Raw genomic sequence first — 21,428 nt, 5'->3', positions numbered from 1 at the left:
CAAATTTCTAAGACAGAAAATTGGAATCCTAATACTAATCAAAGCTTTATCATATTAAAAAAAAATTACAGTGTGATAAATTACATTCTATTACATTATTTTTATTAATGACTTTGTGCACATTTTCTTATGGTTTCCTTTGTAGGTTAATTTCTCAAGGGGCAAAACGATCTTATTGTTTCCTAAGGACTGCACATTTTAATTTTTTATTGTAAATTGATTTTGATATACATGTCAATATTTTTCTTTGCAATTTTTTTCCCCCTAATGGAAGATATATTTTAACATAAAGTACCATATATTTGATACCATGAACGCGAAAATGAAGAGAATACCAAGTAGTAGAAAAAAAAAATTCCAGAAGAAGTGAAGATAGATGATATATTATGGGTGACTTATGCTTGCAGATAGACGGTTCAACATTTTTACAGCATGCATTCTTTTTTCATGTGTATAATATAATATAATAAATTAGTTAATGTTTATGTGTAAAATGCATATTATAGGTTCAATATAAAGATTACAGATATATTATAAATAAATTAAAATGAGTCTTAGTATTGTTCTTGCTAACAATGCTATAAGAGAGTGGATATTATAAATAATAGTACAACTTGTGACTACAATTGTAATATACAAAATGTTGATTACGAATGGGCGTGAGATCTTTTCCTATTTCATGGACAATGTCGTATTCGTGTTATACTTTTTGATATTCCAAAATATTTTTTAGGTTGCAATGCTAAAAAAAATACATTCAACCAAACTTTGAGAAGGCCAGAACATTATTAATATATATATGTATGTATTTATATCTTATTATTTTAATCAAAGGAAGACAAATTGAATGCATTTTTTAACATCAATTAATTTCTAGCATATGAGTTAGTTTTAATGCTGCATGAAGAGGAATATAAGTACTATGACAAGTTGGTGTTAAGCAAAAATGAATAATTCACTTTCTTGTCAAGATTTATAAGAAAAGTGAAAATTCATGAAGGTTTAATTGCTCAAGAGATACATGAATTTAAAGATGTTGATGAAATAAACCATAAACTAGTTTAATTTTTGAGATTATATTTGTCGAAAAAGATTATTATTGGTGTGTCAATTTAAATATCAATTTTACTATTTTTCTTCATATAAAGCAACTTGTGCAAACATAAATAAATTTTACATAAATATTATTTACAAATTGGTGATATGTTATTATAAATCTGATGTCTCTTGAGAGAAGCATACCGTATTAATATTTTATGCATTATGCTCGACAAAAAAAATATATGAACAATTTGAATTTTGTGATCTACATTGGTCTTGAATTTTAGTCTTATTTATTTAAATAAATTTCACTTAGTTAAATAGAAAGAAAAGGAAATCGCTTCACCATGAAAGGTAATGTGAAGAAAGGACCATGGTAATCCGAGGAAGATATTAAGCTCCAAAAGTTCATTGAAGAAGAAGAAATTGAATACTTTGGAATAGTACATAGAACATATAGAACTTTAACCTAAATTTTATCTTACTTGATTACCTAATTTTCATTCGGTAGATAAAAATGACTCATTATATAATTCAATTTTTCATATCCACCAATGAGATTATTTGAATTCTAACACTTATCATCAATATAAAAATAAATATTACTTATAAATGTATATGATGAAACTGAAGATTTATGCATGACATATACTAAACTAGAAATAGTGAGGCTTGAATATTGCATGAAAGACAATCAACTTTGAAAAGACGATTATGCCAAGCCAATTGATATTAGTATGAATGAAGGATATAAAAAAAGATCACAAATGGCTAGAAGAAAGAAATAGATTTGGTCGAAGAGTACGTTTTTCGACTCTATTCATAAAAGAACTCAAGATTACACGAGAATGCTAATTTTTGGTACATTTAAATTTATAATTATGAATTAAATTAAATTAAATATTTTTAAATATATCTGCATTAACTAATTTTTGGAATATTTATTTTAAAAAATAATATGAGTTTCACGTGAGGAGAAACTAGTACCCTTATAAAGAAGCTAACGCCTAAGCAGCTAAAGAGACAAAAAAACAATATACTAGGGACTTAACGCAAAAAATCAGAATAAAAAAAGACCTAGAAAAGATAGGCCGCTTCTTCTTCAAAAAAAAAGAACAAAAAACGTATGGACCAAGCGAGAAGATCCTGAAGCTGCTGCAGAACGCAAAACGACCCCCACCCCCTTGAAACCTCATCTCCTTCACACCACCCCAGCAGCCGGAACACAAACGACCCCCACCCCATCGACTCGCCTGCTTCAACAACAACAGCCACCGGACCTCACGACTCACCCCATCGCCGGAAACTCGCATACACCGCCTGCATCCATCTCCCTCAACGCACACAGCCACACACGCACAGAAATGAGAAACAGAGAGAAGGAGAGTAGAAGGGAGGCAGCGAGTTTCAGTCAAAAATCGAGTGAACGTTAGCTCCGAGCTTGGGTGTCGAGTTTTTCGGTATCGTTTCGAGGTTCCGTCCGCGTCTTTGTCCGTTATTCAAGCTTCAAAACAGTGTTGTAAAGGTCCGTATCTCCCACTATCGCTCTGTTAAGATATTATTTGTGAATGTATGAATTTTATTTAGCTTCATGAAGGCTGAAACGGTTTCCTCTGTTAAATGTTGATTTTACTGCCTTCTTCTCTTGCGCTGCCATTGAATAATTCTGGTTTCAAGTCATTGGTTTTCTCCTATATTTTGGATTTTAGCTTTTCTGAAACATCATATAGAACCTAGAGGTACCAACCTTCAAGTATGTGTTGCACTAATCATATATAAGGTTAATCATTTGAAAAATAGATAATGGACAGCATGTAAGAGTCGAGATACTTTTTTACATCTTTGTGGATAAAACTTAAATTTGTGTATTTAGTTATTTAGTAGTAAGTGACTGAAATGGGATAGAACTTATGGGTGAGTCAAGTTCCAATTTCAACTCAGACAGAAACATTTAGTAATTTCTTGTTGTGTAGAATTATATTTGGTAATTTAATCTTATCTACTTCTCTTAGCGTATAGAATTTTGCTTCAGCCTCATGCTATCTGCTTTGTATGTAATTCTCGGCGTGAATTTTCTATGTTTACTCATTAATATGTTAAAATTATATTTATTACATACATATAGAAAGGTTGTAGTACCAGAATCGACTTCTTCTGAAATTAAAGCTATTTAAGGAGTGTTTGGAAAAGTCTTACTAGTATTAATAACGAACATGTTGTAAACCGCGGATGCATTTCATGTGACACAATTTGCAGTATGTTCAAAACAAACATATTCAAATCCGGGTGTACATTTCATGTGACCCGATTCTAATTTCCAACGAGGTTAAATAGAACGTGTCGTAAACCGCGGGTACATTTCATGTAGTGTGGCTTACAATGTGTTTTAAATAACCTTGAATTTTCCTAAAATATTAAGAGCGGTCAGAAAGTTAAAAGGGCACGTAGGTTTAAAATGTGTAATTAAATCAGATAATTGGGCCAATATTAATAGTTGAGCGACCGTGCTAGAACCATGGAACCCGGGAATGCCTAACACCTTCTCCCGGGTTAACAGAATTCCTTACCCGGATTTCTGTGTTCGCGGACTGTAAAATAGAGTCAATCTTTCCTCGATTCGAGATTTGAACCGGTGACTTGGGACACCATAAATTTTCCCAAGTGGCGGCTCTAATTTTAATATAAATAATCCCGTTTCGATTGTCACATAAATTGGAAAAAACTCCCTTATACCCTTCCGGGGTAGAAAAAAGAGGTGTGATAGGTACAATTTGGTCAAGCAGTCCGAGCTGCTCTATTATCCTCAATCTGATAATGTTGGCCGAGCTACCTGGGTCCACGAGTACACGTTTTATTTGAAATGTATTCACGAAGAAAGAGATTACTAGTGCGCCATTGTTAGGTTGAGACAAGGTCTCGATGTCCTCTTCGCTGAATGTGAGGGCATCTTCGGGTATGTACCCTCGGATTCGCTTTTCTCTGGTGATGGATATTTTTGTCCTTCTCATCACGGGTTCCTGGGGAGCATCGATGACTCCCAAGATCACGTGGATAACATGTTGCGGTTCATTTGTTTCGTTCTCCTTGGCCGCCTCTCTTTCCCGGAACTGATTTTTGGCCCAGTCGCTTAAGAATTCTCGGAGGTGACCTTTATTGAGTAGTCTGGCTACTTCCTCCCGGAGCTGGTGGCAATTCTCGGTCCTATGGCTGTGCGTGTTGTGAAATTCACATACTAAGTTATGATTTCTTTTGGAAGGATCCGACTGTGTAGGCCTGGGCCATCTGGCGTCTCTGATTTTGCTGATGGCGAACACGATGTCTGACACATCGACGTTGAAGTTGTATTCTGATAAGCGAGGTGCCTCAGTTGGCCCCGCGTTCCTATTGAACCCGGCCCTGTTAATCAGTCCTCGAGGATTTTGTCCTCGGTCTATCCTTCGATCATTGCAAGGTGAGTTATGCCTCGGGGCATTCCGTCTGTCTTCGGTGTATGGCTGATATCTTTCTTTGTTTGGTTTTGACTCCTTCGCCAGGAGCTTGCTTGGGTATACTGAGCCCGAGGAGGCTCCCAGCTTGTCATCTTCGACCCTGATTTTCGACTGGTATCGGTTGTGGTCGTCCGACCAGGTCATAGCGGGATACTCGACCATATTCTCTTTCAGCTGCCTTGAAGCCACCGAGCTTCGCTCATTCAGACCTTGAGTAAAGTCCTGCACTGCCCAGTCTTCGGAGATCGGTGGTAGTTCCATTCGTTCCATTTGAAAGCGAGATACAAATTCTCACAGCATCTCGTTCTCCCTTTGCTTGATTTTGAAGACATCGGATTTCCTCGTGGCCACCTTGATGGCCCCAGCATGTGCCTTTATGAAGGAATCTGCCAGCATGGCAAACAAGTCTATAGAGTTAGGGGCCAAGTTATCATACCACATCATTGCCCTTTTGGATAGTGTTTCTCCGAACTTTTTCAGCAAGACGGACTCGATCTCGTTGCCTTTCACTGCATAGATTTAGGCGGTAACGTGCTCGTTTGGATCCGAGGTACCATTATATTTTTGAAGGTTTGGCATTTTGAACTTCTTCAGAATGCATTTCGGGGCCGCTTCCTGTGGGAACGACTTCTATATGAACTTCTTCGAGTCCACACCTTTCAAGATTGGAGGCGCTCCTGGAATTTGGTCGACCTTGGAGTTGTAAGTCTCGTCCTTCTTATCGTTGGCTTCTTTCATTTTCTCGCCCGATTGGGTTCTTTTGGTGAGGTCCTCGAGCATCTTTACGATGGCAGGATCGGCTATCGACCCATTATTGCTCGATCTCTCCGGTACCTGTTCGGCCCGGGGAGTTGTCCCTGGTGCTACTGTGCTAGGAGTTTTCTGGTGACTCTGCAGCTGAGCGATAGCCAGCTGTTGTGCCTGCCACATTTCAAAAATAACATGAAAGCTGACCTCCCGTTCTTCCCTGGTTGGGGTTTTTTGAGCTTCTTGTGGATCTCTTTGGTGCACTCTCCTGTTGGTATGTGAGCTTACATCGACCTGCTGGGTGTCCCGTGAACCCACATCCACTGGAATTGGTCCTGGCGCGTTCTCGAGGTTTCGTGGTGGCACACCAACATCTGGAGCAGCCACACCGTTTTCTCCGTGGTTTTTAAAATTGTCATTTTTAACTCTATTTACTGAGCTAGACATTTCAACCTGAAATTGAAGATCTTGGACAAGAAAAGGTATGAAAGGTAACTTGCATTGTGTAATGAAATCATCAAGAAAATAATCACTATTATTTTTAGCCCACGGTGGGCATCAAACTATTTACCGTAAAAATAGTAATAACAATTAAATTTGTTGATGGGACTCTGAAAATATGTGATCTATTTTTATGCGAGTTGTTAAGCAGTTGATGTTGTATATGTGAGACTTAGAAACGAAATGAGAGTTAAGGGTAGAATGATAATCAAACCAATAGGCTAACAATCGGGGCCTCGAGCTTGTCGATTCGGGGACCTCGTGGTCGATTTCAGAGCTCGGTTGTGAGCTATCGGGGGTAATCGGGGTAGGGCTAACAGTAATGATAAAATTAATGAAGGCTCTTTATGAAACAATAATATCAAGAGAGTATATTAGAGAGCAGAGAGAATGTTCTTGTATATTTTGCGTGGAGCAGGTGAAGCAACAGAACCTTACAAAATTACAAGGATCCCATTTATATAGGAGGGGAATCCCATTATAGTACAAAATTCATTAATGACAAAGATACGGAGATGGGACAGCCAGATGACACCCTGATTCGTGTTTAGAGTAATCCACTAGGCTCTGTCAGTCTTAGCCACGTGCCTTGAGAACTCCCCATTTCTATCATAGCCGTGATCTACATTGTCCTAAGGTCAGGTGTTGACGAACCTCGAGGGAGGAAACTTGACCATGGTCTTGTAGCATCGAGACTTCGAGATGATGTTCTGAGGTGCCTCGATGACGAGGAATTGGATCCTCCGATTTCGCCGTATACACTAATATTATTTAATGAAATATAGGTGGTATATGAATATTTGACCCGACCTATATAAAATAACCGACCCATCTGGATCAACCCAATCCCAAATCCTTCTTCTCCAAAGACAAGCAAGCAAGCAAATTGAATGTATAAGTAAATGGAAAATTAGTATAATATAAAATAATCAATCTAATTAAACAAACCATAGAAACTCAATATACATATTTTCCCATCTCTCACGATCTTCTTCTCCACTTATTATCAAAACAATGGGAGACAACTTTGTTCCACACATTGAGTCTGATTCAGGTTTAAATTAATTAAATTTGCTTCTGCTTTCTTTTTCTTCTGAGTTTCGTGTCTGGTTCTGAGAAGTTTGAGGAAGGCATAAAGTGTTCGAAAGCTGACTGTGATTATGCGTCTGAAGCCCTTTGCGTTTGATGCTTCCGTATAAAGGTATTTTATTTTTTAATGACCATAACTTTGTAATTGATGTATGTACTTTGTGCATATTGAGCTGTTGAATGTGTCTGTTGTTGCATGTCTTGCCGCCTGCGAGGTGTTTGATTTTTTGCTCAGTAGAGTGATGCTTTACTATGTTCAGCTTCACTCTTTTATTTTTAGTTTTTTATGCGTAATCTTTGCGTTCTTCTTGCACATAATTTCTCTACCTTTCCTATGTGTCAAAATGTAAAGCCTTTTACTATTATAAACGAGAAATTCAAACCCGGATGACAAAGGATCTGCATAGTACAGGATTGTGTGGCTATTATATAGCTGAAATATTGCTCAGTATTTTGGAGTTGAAGTATTCTGCAAGTTGAAATTTAAGTTAGTGCATATGACAGGGAATGAGAGAATGAAGAAGAAGATATTTGCTTTATTTGACTTTGGATCCGTGCATGTTTTGATAATGGTTCCAAATCCAGATTCTGCATGATAATCTTCTAGGTGAATATCACTTTGCTGCGATATTTCAAATGGGCGTACAAGTATCAGTTAGAAAATAACCAGAATCTTCTTTTTTCTTACTTGAGAATTTGAATGGCTTAACTGGAAACTTGAAACTATGAAATCATCTGGTAAAAAAAGGGCAACAGATTCTGGTAAAGAAAAAAGTCATAATCCATAAAACGGTTGGAGACTTTCTCAACATTTTATTTTACCATATCTTTTTAACATGACTATACCTGTGCTGGTCAGCTACATGCGACATGAATGGTAGGTATTCTGTCTGAACCTTATTTTGGGTGGTTCAGTGCTCCAAGTAAGCGTATTATCCTCCTACACTTAGATCCCCTCAATGTATTAGATCCCCATAGTGTATTCTCTCTTTTATGGATTGTTTTCATATTTAACATAAATGAACAGACCATGAAACCCCTCAAAATTGGGTGAAAATGATTGGTAGCCATAAAAATCTCAGCAGTTTCTCTGCAGTGCTCTCACTCTCGGGTGGCTCCCTTTTCCCATATTTTTTAATATACTCCTTGAAAAGCTCCATTTGGGCTTATGGAGAAATGAGTTCTTCTTTAGCTGCTATCATTTCTGAATTGAGTGTGCATTGTGTTTGCTTTCTTTCTCTAGGCCATGTTGTGCTTGATGGATTCATTAATTGGATTATTACGATTGTTTTACCACTTTGCTACTGCCAATTGTTGTATGACAAAGTGCTTTCACAGCATGACATTGGAACAACCATTTCATAGATTTAAGTTTAAGTAGGTTGGACATAACAAGACACACCATTTCATGAATTCTATAATGTTGTAGGAAAGACGTTATAAGCGTAGTTGCAAAATGCAATTTACTTTACACTTTGAAAATTCTCTAATTGGTGTCTATTTTTCTATGGGCATGTGTTGTATGGCTATGTAACTGATTGATTGCATTCTTTGGTCCAATGTTAGTTGTGTAAACAGGTGTAAATAGGAATATCGCTCGTGAATTTAGACTCTTTTTTTGTTGTCAGCGTGAATAATGGGGCCGAGGTGGAAAGGAAAAGGGGCCGAAGTTAAAGCTCTTGCAGATCCCATTTCAGAAATAGTAATCCAGCTTCAATCTTCTCTGATCTGCTCAAACTCTCGAGGACTGCTTTCTGATACGAATGTGCTTCTTAAAGCAGACACAGAACAAACTGAGCTCCTCAATCGTGCATGTTTTGGTAGGCCCAGGGTAACGGCGGAAAAGAATGAGCAATGGTTTCAGCTCTGCATGGAAGAAGCTTTTTACCTTCAGTATTCTCTAAAATGCATTAAGGTTGTTGACCACGATGACACTGAACTGAACAGTGATGAGGCATGGAGGCATATGACATCCAGGAGGGAAGATTTTCCTATCTTATTCAAAGCTTTTTCTCACCTTAGAAGTAAGAACTGGGTGGTTAGATCGGGCTCTCAGTACGGGGTAGACTTTGTTGCCTATCGTCATCATCCTGCTCTAGTACATTCTGAATATGCTGTGCTTGCTTTATCTTCACAAAATGGTAGTGCAAATGATCGCTTGAGGGTTTGGTCTGACTTCCATTGCACTCTTCGACTTTGTGGTAGTGTGGCGAAAACGTTACTAATTCTTGATATTGAGCAACAGCAAAGTTGTGCAACTTCTCCGTCGTGCTTAGATAACTATGTTGTTGAAGAGAGAACAATCACAAGATGGAGTCCGGAGCAAGGCCGCGAAACAAAAGCTAAGTTTGACCCAAGTAAAAAGTAGATCGTCTGGTTCAAGATTAACTCCTACTTCACATGTTGTACTAGTTTAGCAATTGTAATGTGATTTAGAAGCATTACGAGTAATACTATGTATTACTATTAATACTCTGCATACTGTATTTATTCCTCCTACTTTGTTGCAGGCATTTTGGGCCGACTTTTATGCCCAGCAAAATGGTAAACTATGCCTTCTTATTTCACTCTCGATGCTCTTTTAAGTAAAAGTCAAGCTTACATGAATGTTTTTATCTCTTATAGCAAGTTGCTACATCCGGAAAGAGCTAAGCTGCCTCCAAAAGTCAAGCTTAATGAATATGAAATTGCAAGAAATTAAGGCTCTTTCTTTACATGGTGACCATCCAAGGCAATTAACTGTTTCATTTAATAGCCTTTATGATAACATGTGGGAGAAAATTTTAATGCATGGAAAAGAAAACTTGGTAGGTGGCTGCTTTAGTTTATGCACGCACAGTAGGTTATGTAGTAAGAGTTATGGGTTATTTCATATTAAGTGGTCCAACACAAAGAAAGAAGCTTCTCTAGTTTATGAGTCACTTGTAAGAGTTTGTACAAACAAATATTTTCCTGATGTAACCTAGATCAACATGTCAAAAAAAGAAATGTATATGTCGTGGATCTTACTTTGCAAGTGGCCTCAAAGGGACATTGGTTATGAAAACATTTATTGCTTCAATCACTTCCTGATATTTTATTGCCTTTGGCATCCATCACCTACTATATGAAAATAGCGTATATAAGTTTGATGTTGATATTTATGACTATACTTGGTTGGAATAGATGGAAGCCTAACTCCCAGCAAGCTCCAATTATTAGGGCCCCAGTTGTCGACATCACATATATGCAGCTTGAGTAGAAATGACACCAGGTAGCCACTCTAAAGTGCTGCTATTAAGAAATTAGCCAGTGCATTTTGAATTTTCAGTTTTTCAGTTCAATTTCTTGGGATAAAAGTATCCTGAAATTAAGATTTTTAGTTTAAAATTCGAGGACAAAATAAGTAATGGTTAATTTCTAAATAGCATCCCTGAGAATGGCTATCTGTGCACTTGCCCCACAGCTTGAAGAGCAAGAGGCTATGTGTTTAAATATCTAACACATTAACTCCGTCTGTGTGATCTTTGCAAATGTAGCTAGTCCTAAACCTGGATAAAAAGAAGAGCGTTGTTGTAGGTTGACTACGGATGTAAAATTAGTCTAACTTGGTGAATCCTCTGACTACTGAATGGGTTGGACTATTCCTTTTTTAAATCTCCAAACTGTTGCCTAAAATATTGATTAAGGAGCATTCATGGGCAAAACTACTCTTGCTCTAACATTAGTCGGTATATAGTACAGTGGTAAAGACAACTTCTCTGACAAAGTCTTGGAACTTTTTATGTAGTTTGGTTGCTGCAAGCCCCCTACAGAATGTGGCTATACTTACATGAATGAGAAAGTGTGGAGTTTCGGAGGAGGGCTGGTACGAGGTGATCCAGATTGTGTTAGATGGAACAATGATCAACAGCAGCTCTGCTATAACTGCAATTCTTGTAAAGCTGGTGTTCTGGCAAGTCTGAAAAAGAGTTAGAGGAAAGTATCTGTCATCAACATTGTCATATTGATCATTCTAGTCAGCATGTATATTGTTGCCATAGCAGCCTTTAGACACAACAAGCAGATCGATAACGATGAGCCTTATGGAGAAACCAGGATGGAGAAATCTCAACCTAGCAGGATACACTTCTAAGAGCCCCCATGACAATACAGTAAACCTTGAAATGTATTCCCTATGTTTGGCATTTCTATCTTATTAGAACAACATACTTTCTTCATACTTTCATATGCTCCCTTTCTCCCCCAAAGGGAATTGGCTGTAAATCTCGTATGAGTTGTTCTGTTCTTTTTTAATATAATTAATTCCTTTTAGGCTTGGGTTTCTCTTTGAATTGGTTTTGGAGGCAGCTTAGTTCTTTCCGGATGTAGCAACTTGCTATAAGAGAAAAACATTCATGTACGCTTGACTTTTACTTAAAAGAGCATCGAGGGTGAAATAAGAAGGCATAGTTTACCATTTTGCTGGGCATAAAAGTCGGCCCAAAATGCCTGCAACAAAGTAGGAGGAATAAATACAGTATGCAGAGTATTAATAGTAATACATAGTATTAATCGTAATGCTTCTAAATCACATTACAATTGCTAAACTAGTACAACATGTGAAGTAGGAGTTAATCTTGAACCAGACGATCTACTTTTTACTTAGGTCAAACTTAGCTTTTGTTTCGCGGCCTTGCTCCGGACTCCATCTTGTGATTGTTCTCTCTTCAACAACATAGTTATCTAAGCACGACGGAGAAGTTGCACAACTTTGCTGTTGCTCAATATCAAGAATTAGTAACGTTTTCGCCACACTACCACAAAGTCGAAGAGTGCAATGGAAGTCAGACCAAACCCTCAAGCGACCATTTGCACTACCATTTTGTGAAGATAAAGCACCACAGCATATTCAGAATGTACTAGAGCATGATGATGGCTATAGGCAACAAAGTCTACCCCGTACTGAGAGCCCGATCTATCCACCCAGTTCTTACTTCTAATGTGAGAAAAAGCTTTGAATAAGATAGGAAAATCTTCCCTCCTGGATGTCATATGCCTCCATACCTCATCACTGTTCAGTTCAGTGTCATTGTGGTCAACAACCTTAATGCATTTTAGAGAATACTGAAGGTAAAAAGCTTCTTCCATGCAGAGCTGAAACCATTGCTCATTCTTTTCTGCCGTTACCCTGGGCCTACCAAAACATGCACGATTGAGGAGCTCAGTTTGTTCTGTGTCTGCTTTAAGAAGCACATTCGTATCAGAAAGCAGTCCTCGAGAGTTTGAGCAGATCAGAGAAGATTGAAGCTGGATTACTATTTCTGAAATGGGATCTGCAAGAGCTTTAACTTCGGCCCCTTTTCCTTTCCACCTCGGCCCCATTATTCACGCTGACAACAAAAAAAGAGTCTAAATTCACGATATTCCTATTTACACCTGTTTACACAACTAACATTGGACCAAAGAATGCAATCAATCAGTTACATAGCTATACAACACATGCTCATAGAAAAATAGACACCAATTAGAGAATTTTCAAAGTGTAAAGTAAATTGCATTTTGCAACTACGCTTATAAAGTCTTTCCTACAACATTATAGCATTCATGAAATGTTGTGTCTTATTATGTCCAACCTACTTAAACTTAAATCTATGAAATGGTTGTTCCAATGTCATGCTGTGAAAGCACTTTGTCATACAACAATTGGCAGTAGCAAAGTGGTAAAACAACCGTAATAATCCAATTAAAGAATCCATCAAGCACAACATGGCCTAGAGAAAGAAAGCAAACACAATGCACACTCAGTTCAGAAATGATAGCAGCTAAAGAAGAACTCATCCCTCCATAAGCCCAAATGGAGCTTTTCAAGGAGTATATTAAAAAATATGGAAAAAGGGAGCCACCCGAGAGTGAGAGCACTGCAGAGAAACTGCTGAGATTTTTATGGCTACCAATCATTTTTACCCAATTTTGAGGGGTTTCAAGGTCTGTTCATTTATGTTAAATATGAAAACAATCCATAAAAGAGAGAATAGACTATGGGGATCTAATACACTGAAGGGATCAAAGTGTAGGAGGATAATACGCTTACTTGGAGCACTGAACCACCCAAAATAAGGTTCAGACAGAATACCTACCATTCATGTCGCATATAGCTGACCAGCACAGGTATAGTCATGTTAAAAAGTTATGGTAAAATAAAATGTTGAGAAAGTCTCCAATCATTTTATGGATTATGACTTTTTTCTTTACCAGAATCCGTCGCCCTTTTTTTACCAGATGATTTCATAGTTTCAAGTTTCCAGTTAAGCCATTCAAATTCTCAAGTAAGAAAAAAGAAGATTCTGGTTATTTTCTAACTGATACTTGTACGCCCATTTGAAATATCGCAGCAAAGTGATATTCACCTAGAAGATTATCATGCAGAATCTGGATTTGGAACCATTATCAAAACATGTTTATCCACGGATCCAAAGTCAAATAAAGCAAATATCTTCTTCTTCATTCTCTCATTCCCTGTCATATGCACTAACTTAAATTTCAACTTGCAGAATACTTCAACTCCAAAATACTGAGCAATATTTCAGCTATATAATAGCCACACAATCTTGTACTATGTAGATCCTTTGTCATCCGGGTTTGAATTTCTCGTTTATAATAGTAAAAGGCTTTACATTTTGACATATAGGAAAGGTAGAGAAATTCTGTGCAAGAAGAACGCAAAGATTACGCATAAAAACTAAAGATAAAAGAGAGAACCTGAACATAGTAAAAGCATCACTCTACTGAGCAAAAAATCAAACACCTCGCAGGCGGCAAGACATGCGACAACAGACACATTCAACAGCTCAATATGCACAAAGTACATACATCAATCACAAAGTTATGGTCATTAAAAAATAAAATACCTTTATACGGAAGCATCAAACGCAAAGGGCTTCAGACGCATAATCACAGTCAGCTTTCGAACACTTTATGCCTTCCTCAAACTTCTCAGAACCAGACACGAAACTCAGAAGAAAAAGAAAGCAGAAGCAAATTTAATTAATTTAAACCTGAATCAGACTCAATGTGTGGAACAAAGTTGTCTCCCATTGTTTTGATAATAAGTGGAGAAGAAGATCGTGACAGATGGGAAAATATGTATATTGAGTTTCTATGGTTTGTTTAGTTAGATTGATTATTTTATATTATACTAATTTTCCATTTACTTATACATTCAATTTGCTTGCTTGCTTGACTTTGGAGAAGAAGGATTTGGGATTGGGTTGATCCAGATGGGTCGGTTATTTTATAGGTCGGGGCAAATATTCATATACCACCTATATTTCATTAAATAATATTAGCGTATACAGCAAAATCGGAGGATTCAATTCCTCGTCATCGAGGCACCTCAGAGCATCATCTCGAAGTCTCGATACTACAAGACCATGGTCGAGTTTCCGCCCTCGAGGTTCGTCGACACCTGACCTTAGGACAATGTTGATCACGACTATGATAGAAATGGGGAGTTCTCAAGGCACATGGCTAAAACTGACAGAGCCTAATGGATTACTCTAAACACGAATCAGGGTGTCATCTGGCTGTCCCATCTCCGTATCTTTGTCATCAATGAATTTTGTATTATGTTGGGATTCCCCTCCTATATAAAGGGGATCCTTGTCATTTTGTAAGGTTACGTTGCTTCACCTGCTCCACGCAAAATATACAAGAACATTCTCTCTGCTCTCTAATATACTCTCTTGATATTATTGTTTCCATTTATTGTTTATCAATTAATGCTTATCTTTGGCCATAAAGAGCCTTCATTAATTTTATCATTACCGTTAGCCCTACCCCGATTTTCCCCGATAGCTCACAACCGAGCTCTGAAATCGATCTCGAGGCCCCCGAATCGACAAGCTCGAGGCCCCGATTGTTAGCCTATTGGTTTGATTATCATTCTACCCTTAACTCTCCTTTCGTTTCTAAGTCTCACAAATACAGCATCAACTACTTAACAACTCGCATAAAAATAGATCACAAATTTTCAGAGTCCCATCAACAAATTTAATTGTTATTACCATTTTCACAGTAAACAGTTTGACGCCCACCGTGGGGCTAAAAATAATAGTGATTATTTTCTTGCTGGTTTTATTACACAACGCAAGTTACTTTTCATACCTTTTCTTGTCCAAGATATTCAATTCAGGTTGAAATGTCAAGCTCAGTAAATAGAGTTGAAAATGACAATCTTAAAAACCACGGAGAAAACGGTGCTGCTCCAGATGTTGGTGTGCCACCACGAAACCTCGAGAACGCGCCAGGACTAATTCCAGTGGATGTGGGTTCACACGACACCCAACAAGTCGATGTAAGCTCACATACCAACAGGAGAGTGTACCAAGGAGATCCACAAGAAGCTCAGAAAACCCCAACCAGGGAAGAACGGGAGGTCAGCCTTCATGTTATTTTTAAAATGTTGCAGGCACAACAACTGGCTATCGCTCAGCTGCAGAGTTACCAAAAAACTCCTAGCACAGTAGCACCAGGGACAACTCCCCCGGCCGAACAGGTACTGGAGAGATTGAGCAATAATGGGTTGATAGCCGATCCTGCCATCGTAAAGATGCTCGAGGACCTCACCAGAAAGACCGAATCGGGCGAGAAAATGATAGAAGCCAACAATAAGAAGGACAAGACTTACAACTCCAGGGTCGACCAAATTCTAGGAGCGCCTCCAATCTTGAAAGGTGTGGACTTGAAGAAGTTCATACAGAAGTTGTTCCCACAGGAAGCGGCCCCGAAATGCATTCAGAAGAAGATTCAGAATGCCAGACCTTCAAAAATATATTGGTACCTCGGATCCAAACGAGCATGTTACCGCCACATCTGTGTAGTGAAGGGCAACGACCTGAAGGATGCCGAGATCGAGTCCGTCCTGCTGAAAAAGTTCGGAGAAACACTTTCCAAAGGGGCAATGATGAGTTATGATAACTTGGCCCTTAACTCTATAGACTTGTGTACCATACTGGTAGATTCCTTCATAAAGGCACATGCCGGGGCCATCAAGGTGGCCACGAGGAAATCCGACGTCTTCAAAATCAAGCAAAGGGAGAATGAGATACTGCGAGAATTTGTATCTCGCTTTCAAATGGAACGAATGGAACTACCACTGGTCGCCGATGACTGGGCAGTGCAGGACTTTACTCAAGGCCTGAATGAGCAAAGATCAGTGGATTCGAGGCAGCTGAAAGAGAATCTGGTCGAGATTCCGCTGTGACCTGATCGGACGGCCACAACCGATACCAGTCGAAAATCAAGGTCGAAGATGACAAGCTGGGAGCCTCCTCAGGCTTAGTATACCCTAGCAGGCTCCTGGCGAAGGAGTCAAAACCAATCAAAGAAAGATATCAGCCATACACCGAAGACAGACGGAACGCCCCGAGGCGTAACCCACCTCGCAATGATCGAAGGATAGACCAAGGACAGAATCCTTGGGGATAGATTAACAGGGCCAGGTTCGATACGAATGCGGGGCCAACTGAGGCACCTCTCTTATCAAAATAAAACTTCAACGTCGATGTGTCAGACATCGTGTTCACCATCAGCAAAATTAGAGACGCCAGATGGCCTAGGCCTACACAGTCGGATCCTTCCAAAATAAATCATAACTTAGTATGTGAATTTCACAATACACACAACCATAGGACCAAGGATTGCCACCATCTCCGAGAGGTCGTAGCCAGACTACTCAATAAAGGTCACCTCCGAGAATTCTTAAGCGACCGGGCCAAAAATCAGTTTCGGGAAAGAGAGGCGGCCAAGAAGAACGAAACAAATAAACCGCAACATGTTATCCACATGATCTTGGGAGTCAATGATGCTCCCCAAGAACCCGTGATGAGAAGGATAAAAATATCCATCACCAGATAAAAGCAAATCTGGGGGTAGATACCCGAATATGCCCTCACATTCAGCGCAGAGGACACCGAGACCTTGTCTCAAACTCACAATGGTGCACTGGTAATCTCTTTCTTCGTGAATAAATTTCAAATAAAGCGTGTTTCGTAGACCCAGGTAGCTCGGCCAAAGATGCAGCAGTAGTTTTTCTGATTGGGAATGGAAGGAACAAATTAAAGAAGTAAAAGAAGACGAAATGTTAGGCAAACTTAAAGCAAACAGATTTTATTTTCCAAAGTTGCTGCTAAAAGAACCATAAATTAAAGTAGGATATTCAAAGCAAAATAAATAAAATAAGGATCAGTCTGAAGTAGCTAATATACAGACTCATAAAACATGCATTTTGTCACAAGTCAAAAATACCTGTGACAAAGCCTAGGTAATCATTTATTGTCTTCCCGTCATACAACACGTTCAGGTTTCGCACCTTGGTCACCTTGGTGCCCTTTTTGATGTGGGAAATGTTGATGTAGAATTCCTTGACCAAGTGCTCGTTGGAATCTACACATTCACCCAAAAAGTGCCCCCAACCAACTATCTCCCTAAACTGCCTCCTCACATTGGGGTTGTGAGGTAACAAGTCTCTATCAACAAAACTCCTCTCCGGGATTAACTTCCTCACCGTCCACCATTCTCTAAATTTGTGATAAGCTACCTTACTGACAAATCGGTCCTGCCACACCTCCGGTTTTCTAGTTCTAGCAATCCCGCCAACTTGAGGTTCACCCCTTCTCCTACTTCTCCTTCTCCTCCTACTTCCTCATCGTCTCCTACTGCACCCTCTCCAGATAATGAAGCTGTGGGAGAGGTGGAGTATTCCCACTACCTTCAGCTGAGCCTTCAGACAACCCAGAAGATAAATTCACTGACGCTTGGGCAGTGGGGGAAGGTGAAGGAGTGTTTCTTAGCCTGTTCCTCTCCGGCCAGTCTTCAATGTACTATGACACGGAGTCTGAAAAAATCTCTCGGGAGGGCTCATACTCACTCCCTGACTGGTACAGGCCATGTCTGCAGCTTTGATAATTTTTCTTTGGTTCTTGATGTTTTGCCGGACCTGAGGGGTCAATTTTATCATTTTCTTTCCTTTGCCACGCCGGGAGGACTCTCCCCTGCCTTGTTGTTTAGAGCCCTTGCTTCTTAGTTTCACCATTTTCTGCAAACAAGTTCAATTATGCTTTGTTATTATCAGTAGATTCAATTAAGTTCAGGGTTGCAGAATAGAAAAGGTTGCAAACAGTTGCTGAAGTCACACAGTGCGGACCGCATAAAATGGAGTGCGGCCACACAGAAGGTAATACGGACCGCGCAAAATGGCAATGCGGTCCGCATAGAGGTGGGGTTCAGACTACCCACTCTCTGAACAATTGCTCTGTGGACCGCACAAAATGGTCATGCGGTCCGCATTGAGGCACCGCGGACCGCACCAAATGCAATGCGGCCGCAGTCTTCGAAGATCAGGCTTCAGGACTTTCAGCACTGCGGTCTGCACAAAATGTTATTGCGGACCGCACAAGGGCACCGCGGACCGCACAAAAACCACTGCGGTCCGCACTGAGTGCCCAGTTGTGGCACTAACTTAGGGTTCAAAATAATTTGATTTTAAGTCCAATCTAACACCTAAGTGTTTGCCCAGTGATTTTAACTACTTAAGTCCATATTAAACAAGAAAATTACTAACCTAATCCTACCAGATTGAAAGAAATACGGGAAGAACATTATGAGAAACAAGAAAAGCAAAAAGTAAAAGAAAAATAACAAAATTAACACAATTAAAGGAAGTTAATGTTACCAGATGTGAGAGGAACTGAAAGTTAATGATTCCAAGCAATTAATTATGAGCAAGATGGGAGATGAACAATGATTTTATGAGTCTGAGAGTTGAAAGATCGAAAAGTGTAAAAGGAGGGCCTCATGCCCTATTTATAGAAAAGGACCTGGGGCCCATCTTACCAACCCAGTGCGAACCGCACAGAATGGACTGCGATCCGCACCACATAGCTTGTTTCAAGTTTGAGAAGGCAACCCACTGCGGTCCGCACAAAATTCCATGTGACCGCAGTGGTCCACCGCAGACCACACAAAATGTAATGCGGCCGCGGTGGCAAACTTCAGAGAGTTAGACATTTCATCCTTCACCAGTGCGGTACGCACTAAATGTAGTGCGTTCGTATTGCCAACTTCAGAGACCTGAACACTTTTTCCACTATGTCCTGCACTGCATCTACACAATCCTGTAGTATCTCACAACCAGTTAGTCCAAAAATCAATCCTATACTACAATGAAAATCAAATAAAATCAAGAAGAAAAACACATGGGTTTCCTCCCAAGAAGTGCCTGATTTAACATCGCGGCACGATGCAGGTTACCATCAAATCATTGAGATGAAGAAGTGCCACCACGTGGCTGTCATCAATGTTTCCCAAGTAATGCTTGACCCTATGCCCATTCACTCTAAAAACTTCCTCCACTTTTGTTCTTTAAATCAAGAGCACCAAACGGGGTCACACACACTACTTCAAACAGTCCGCTCCATTTTAACTTGAGCTTTCCCGGTAACAACCGTATCCGAGAGTTGAATAAGAGCACCAAATCCCCCACATTGAACTCTTTGCCCCGAGTATATTTGTCGTGAAGGTATTTCATTTTATCTTATACAGGGACGAACTAGAGTAGGAATGAAATCTGAATTCGTCAAGTTCATTGAGTTGCTCCACCCGAAGATTAGCAGCTACATCCCAATCAAGGTTCAACTTCCTCAAATGGCAAGCTTTCCCAAACACCAACCGATACAGAGACATACCAATCGGAGTTTTGTAAGCAGTTCTATACGCCCATAGAGCATCATCCAACTTCTTAGACCAATTGGTCCTATTTGCATTGATCGTTTTAGACAGAATATTCTTGATTTTCCTGTTTGAGACTTCAACTTGGCCACTTGCCTGAGGATGATAAGGAGTAGACACTTTTGTGGTTGACACCATACTTTGCAAGCAAGGTATCAAAAGCTCTATTGCAAAAATGAGACCCCCCATCACTTATGATTGCACGAGGAGTGCCAAACCTTGTAAAAATACTCTTTTTGAGAAACGCAACCATGCTCCTAGCTTCATTGTTGGGCAAAGCCACGGCCTCGACCCATTTTGAAACATAGTCAACCGCCACTAGAATGTAGGTGTTCCCACACGAGCTAACGAACGGGCCCATAAAGTCAATGCCCCATACATCAAAGATATCAACCTCAAGAATGGTATTGAGAGGCATCTCATCTTTCTTCGAAATTCCACCCGCTCTTTGACATTCGTCACACCTTTTTACAAGATCACTTGCATCTTTGTACAAAGTTGGCCAATAAAACCCACAACTAAGAACTTTGGAAGCATTCCTCGCCCCACCATGATGGCCACCATAGGGAGAGGAATGACAAGCCTTCAAGATACTCAATTTCTCTTCCTCCAGGACACACCTTCGGATCACACCATCTGTGCAAATCTTGAACATATATGGCTCATCCCAATAGAAATCGAAACTATCTCGTTTGAGCTTCTTCCTTTAGTTAGAAGATAGCTCACATGGGATGATGCCAGTCATAAGGTAATTAGAAACATCCGCAAACCACGTCATATCACTTATTGACACAAAAAGTAGCTGATCATCGGGAAATGCATCATTGATCTCTAGGCCATCACATGGTCTTCCTTCATCCTCCAAGCGGGACAAGTAGTCTGTCACTTGGTTTTCACTACCCTTCCGGTCCACAATTTCTAAATCAAACTCTTGAAGTAACAAGACCCATCGCATCAGCCTAGCCTTGGAGTCGTTTTTTGTCATCAAATACCTAAGGGTTGCATGATCAGTGTGCACTATGACCATGGCCCCCATAAGATACGGCTGAAACGTTTTCATTGCAAACACTATGGCCAACAACTCTTTCTCAGTTACCATGTAGTTCTTTTGAGCCTCATTTATGGTCTTGCTTGCATAGTACACCGGATGAAATATTTTGTTAACTTTTTGACCCAAAACTGCCCCAATCACAACGTCACTCGCGTCGTACATGAGCTCGAAAGGCAAACTCCAATTTGGTGTGGTAATGATAGGGGTGATCGTCAGCTTAAGCTTGAGAAGTTCAAATGCTTGCATACGTCCCTCATCAAACACAAACTTGGCATCCTTTTCTAGTAGCTTGCACAAACGGTTTACTACCTTCGAAAAATCTTTTATAAACCTCCGGTAGAACCGCGCGTGCCCAAGAAAACTCCTAACCCCCTTGACAGAAGTGGGGGGAGGAAGCCTTGAAATCACCTCTATTTTGGCCTTATCAACTTCTATGACATGCTTTGAAATTTTATGACCCAACATTATGCCCTCCTCAACCATGCAGTGGCATTTTTCCCAATTGAGTACAAGATTGGTGTCTTCACAACGGGCCAACACTCTATCCAGATTTTTCAAACATTCATCAAATGAATCACCCACCACACTAAAGTCGTCCATGAATACCTCCAAAATATCTTCCACCATATCAGTAAAAATGGCCATCATACATCTTTTGAATGTCGCAGGGGCATTACACAACCCGAAAGGCATCCGAGAAAAAGCAAATGTGCCATATGGACAAGTAAATGTGGTCTTCTCCTGATCCTCCGGAGCGATTAAGA

At 39.6% G+C, this 21,428-nt stretch overlaps 2 protein-coding genes and 1 pseudogene across 10 annotated transcripts; 1 reads left to right on the top strand and 2 right to left on the bottom strand.

The window, feature by feature from the left end:
- Positions 1-2,104: 2,104 nt before the first annotated feature.
- LOC104247713 (tRNA-splicing endonuclease subunit Sen2-1-like) lies at positions 2,105-11,159 on the top strand. Of its 9 annotated transcripts, none has more exons than XR_011405548.1 (4): positions 2,105-2,566; positions 8,433-9,410; positions 9,492-10,119; positions 10,636-11,159. XR_011405548.1 is itself a non-coding variant. In XM_009803797.2 (2 exons), exon 2 carries the CDS (start codon positions 8,503-8,505, stop codon positions 9,232-9,234), a length of 732 nt encoding a protein of 243 aa, XP_009802099.1. In that variant the 5' UTR covers positions 2,106-2,566; positions 8,495-8,502; the 3' UTR covers positions 9,235-9,433. The 9 variants fall into 9 exon arrangements, 2 of the variants coding, with proteins under 2 accessions (XP_009802099.1, XP_009802097.1); XR_011405547.1 differs by having other exon boundaries at positions 2,106-2,566; positions 8,495-9,410; XR_011405545.1 differs by lacking the exon at positions 2,105-2,566 and adding an exon at positions 2,573-6,978 and having other exon boundaries at positions 8,495-9,410; positions 9,492-9,584.
- A 120-nt stretch (positions 11,160-11,279) lies between these two features.
- Positions 11,280-14,042, bottom strand: LOC104247712 (tRNA-splicing endonuclease subunit Sen2-1-like; annotated as a pseudogene).
- Positions 14,043-17,912: 3,870 nt separating this feature from the next.
- LOC138885987 (uncharacterized) lies at positions 17,913-19,751 on the bottom strand. Its single transcript, XM_070167006.1, has 3 exons — positions 19,426-19,751; positions 18,957-19,043; positions 17,913-17,922 (listed from the first exon to the last, which is right to left on the bottom strand). The coding sequence occupies exons 1-3, from the start codon at positions 19,749-19,751 to the stop codon at positions 17,913-17,915; spliced, it is 423 nt and encodes a 140-aa protein (XP_070023107.1).
- Between the last annotated feature and the right edge of the window lie 1,677 nt (positions 19,752-21,428).

Source organism: Nicotiana sylvestris, chromosome 2, assembly GCF_000393655.2.
Source record: "Nicotiana sylvestris chromosome 2, ASM39365v2, whole genome shotgun sequence".
NCBI lineage: Eukaryota > Viridiplantae > Streptophyta > Magnoliopsida > Solanales > Solanaceae > Nicotiana > Nicotiana sylvestris.
Note: the sequence above shows the minus strand (reverse complement) of the source record. Positions and strands in the feature narration are given on the sequence as shown.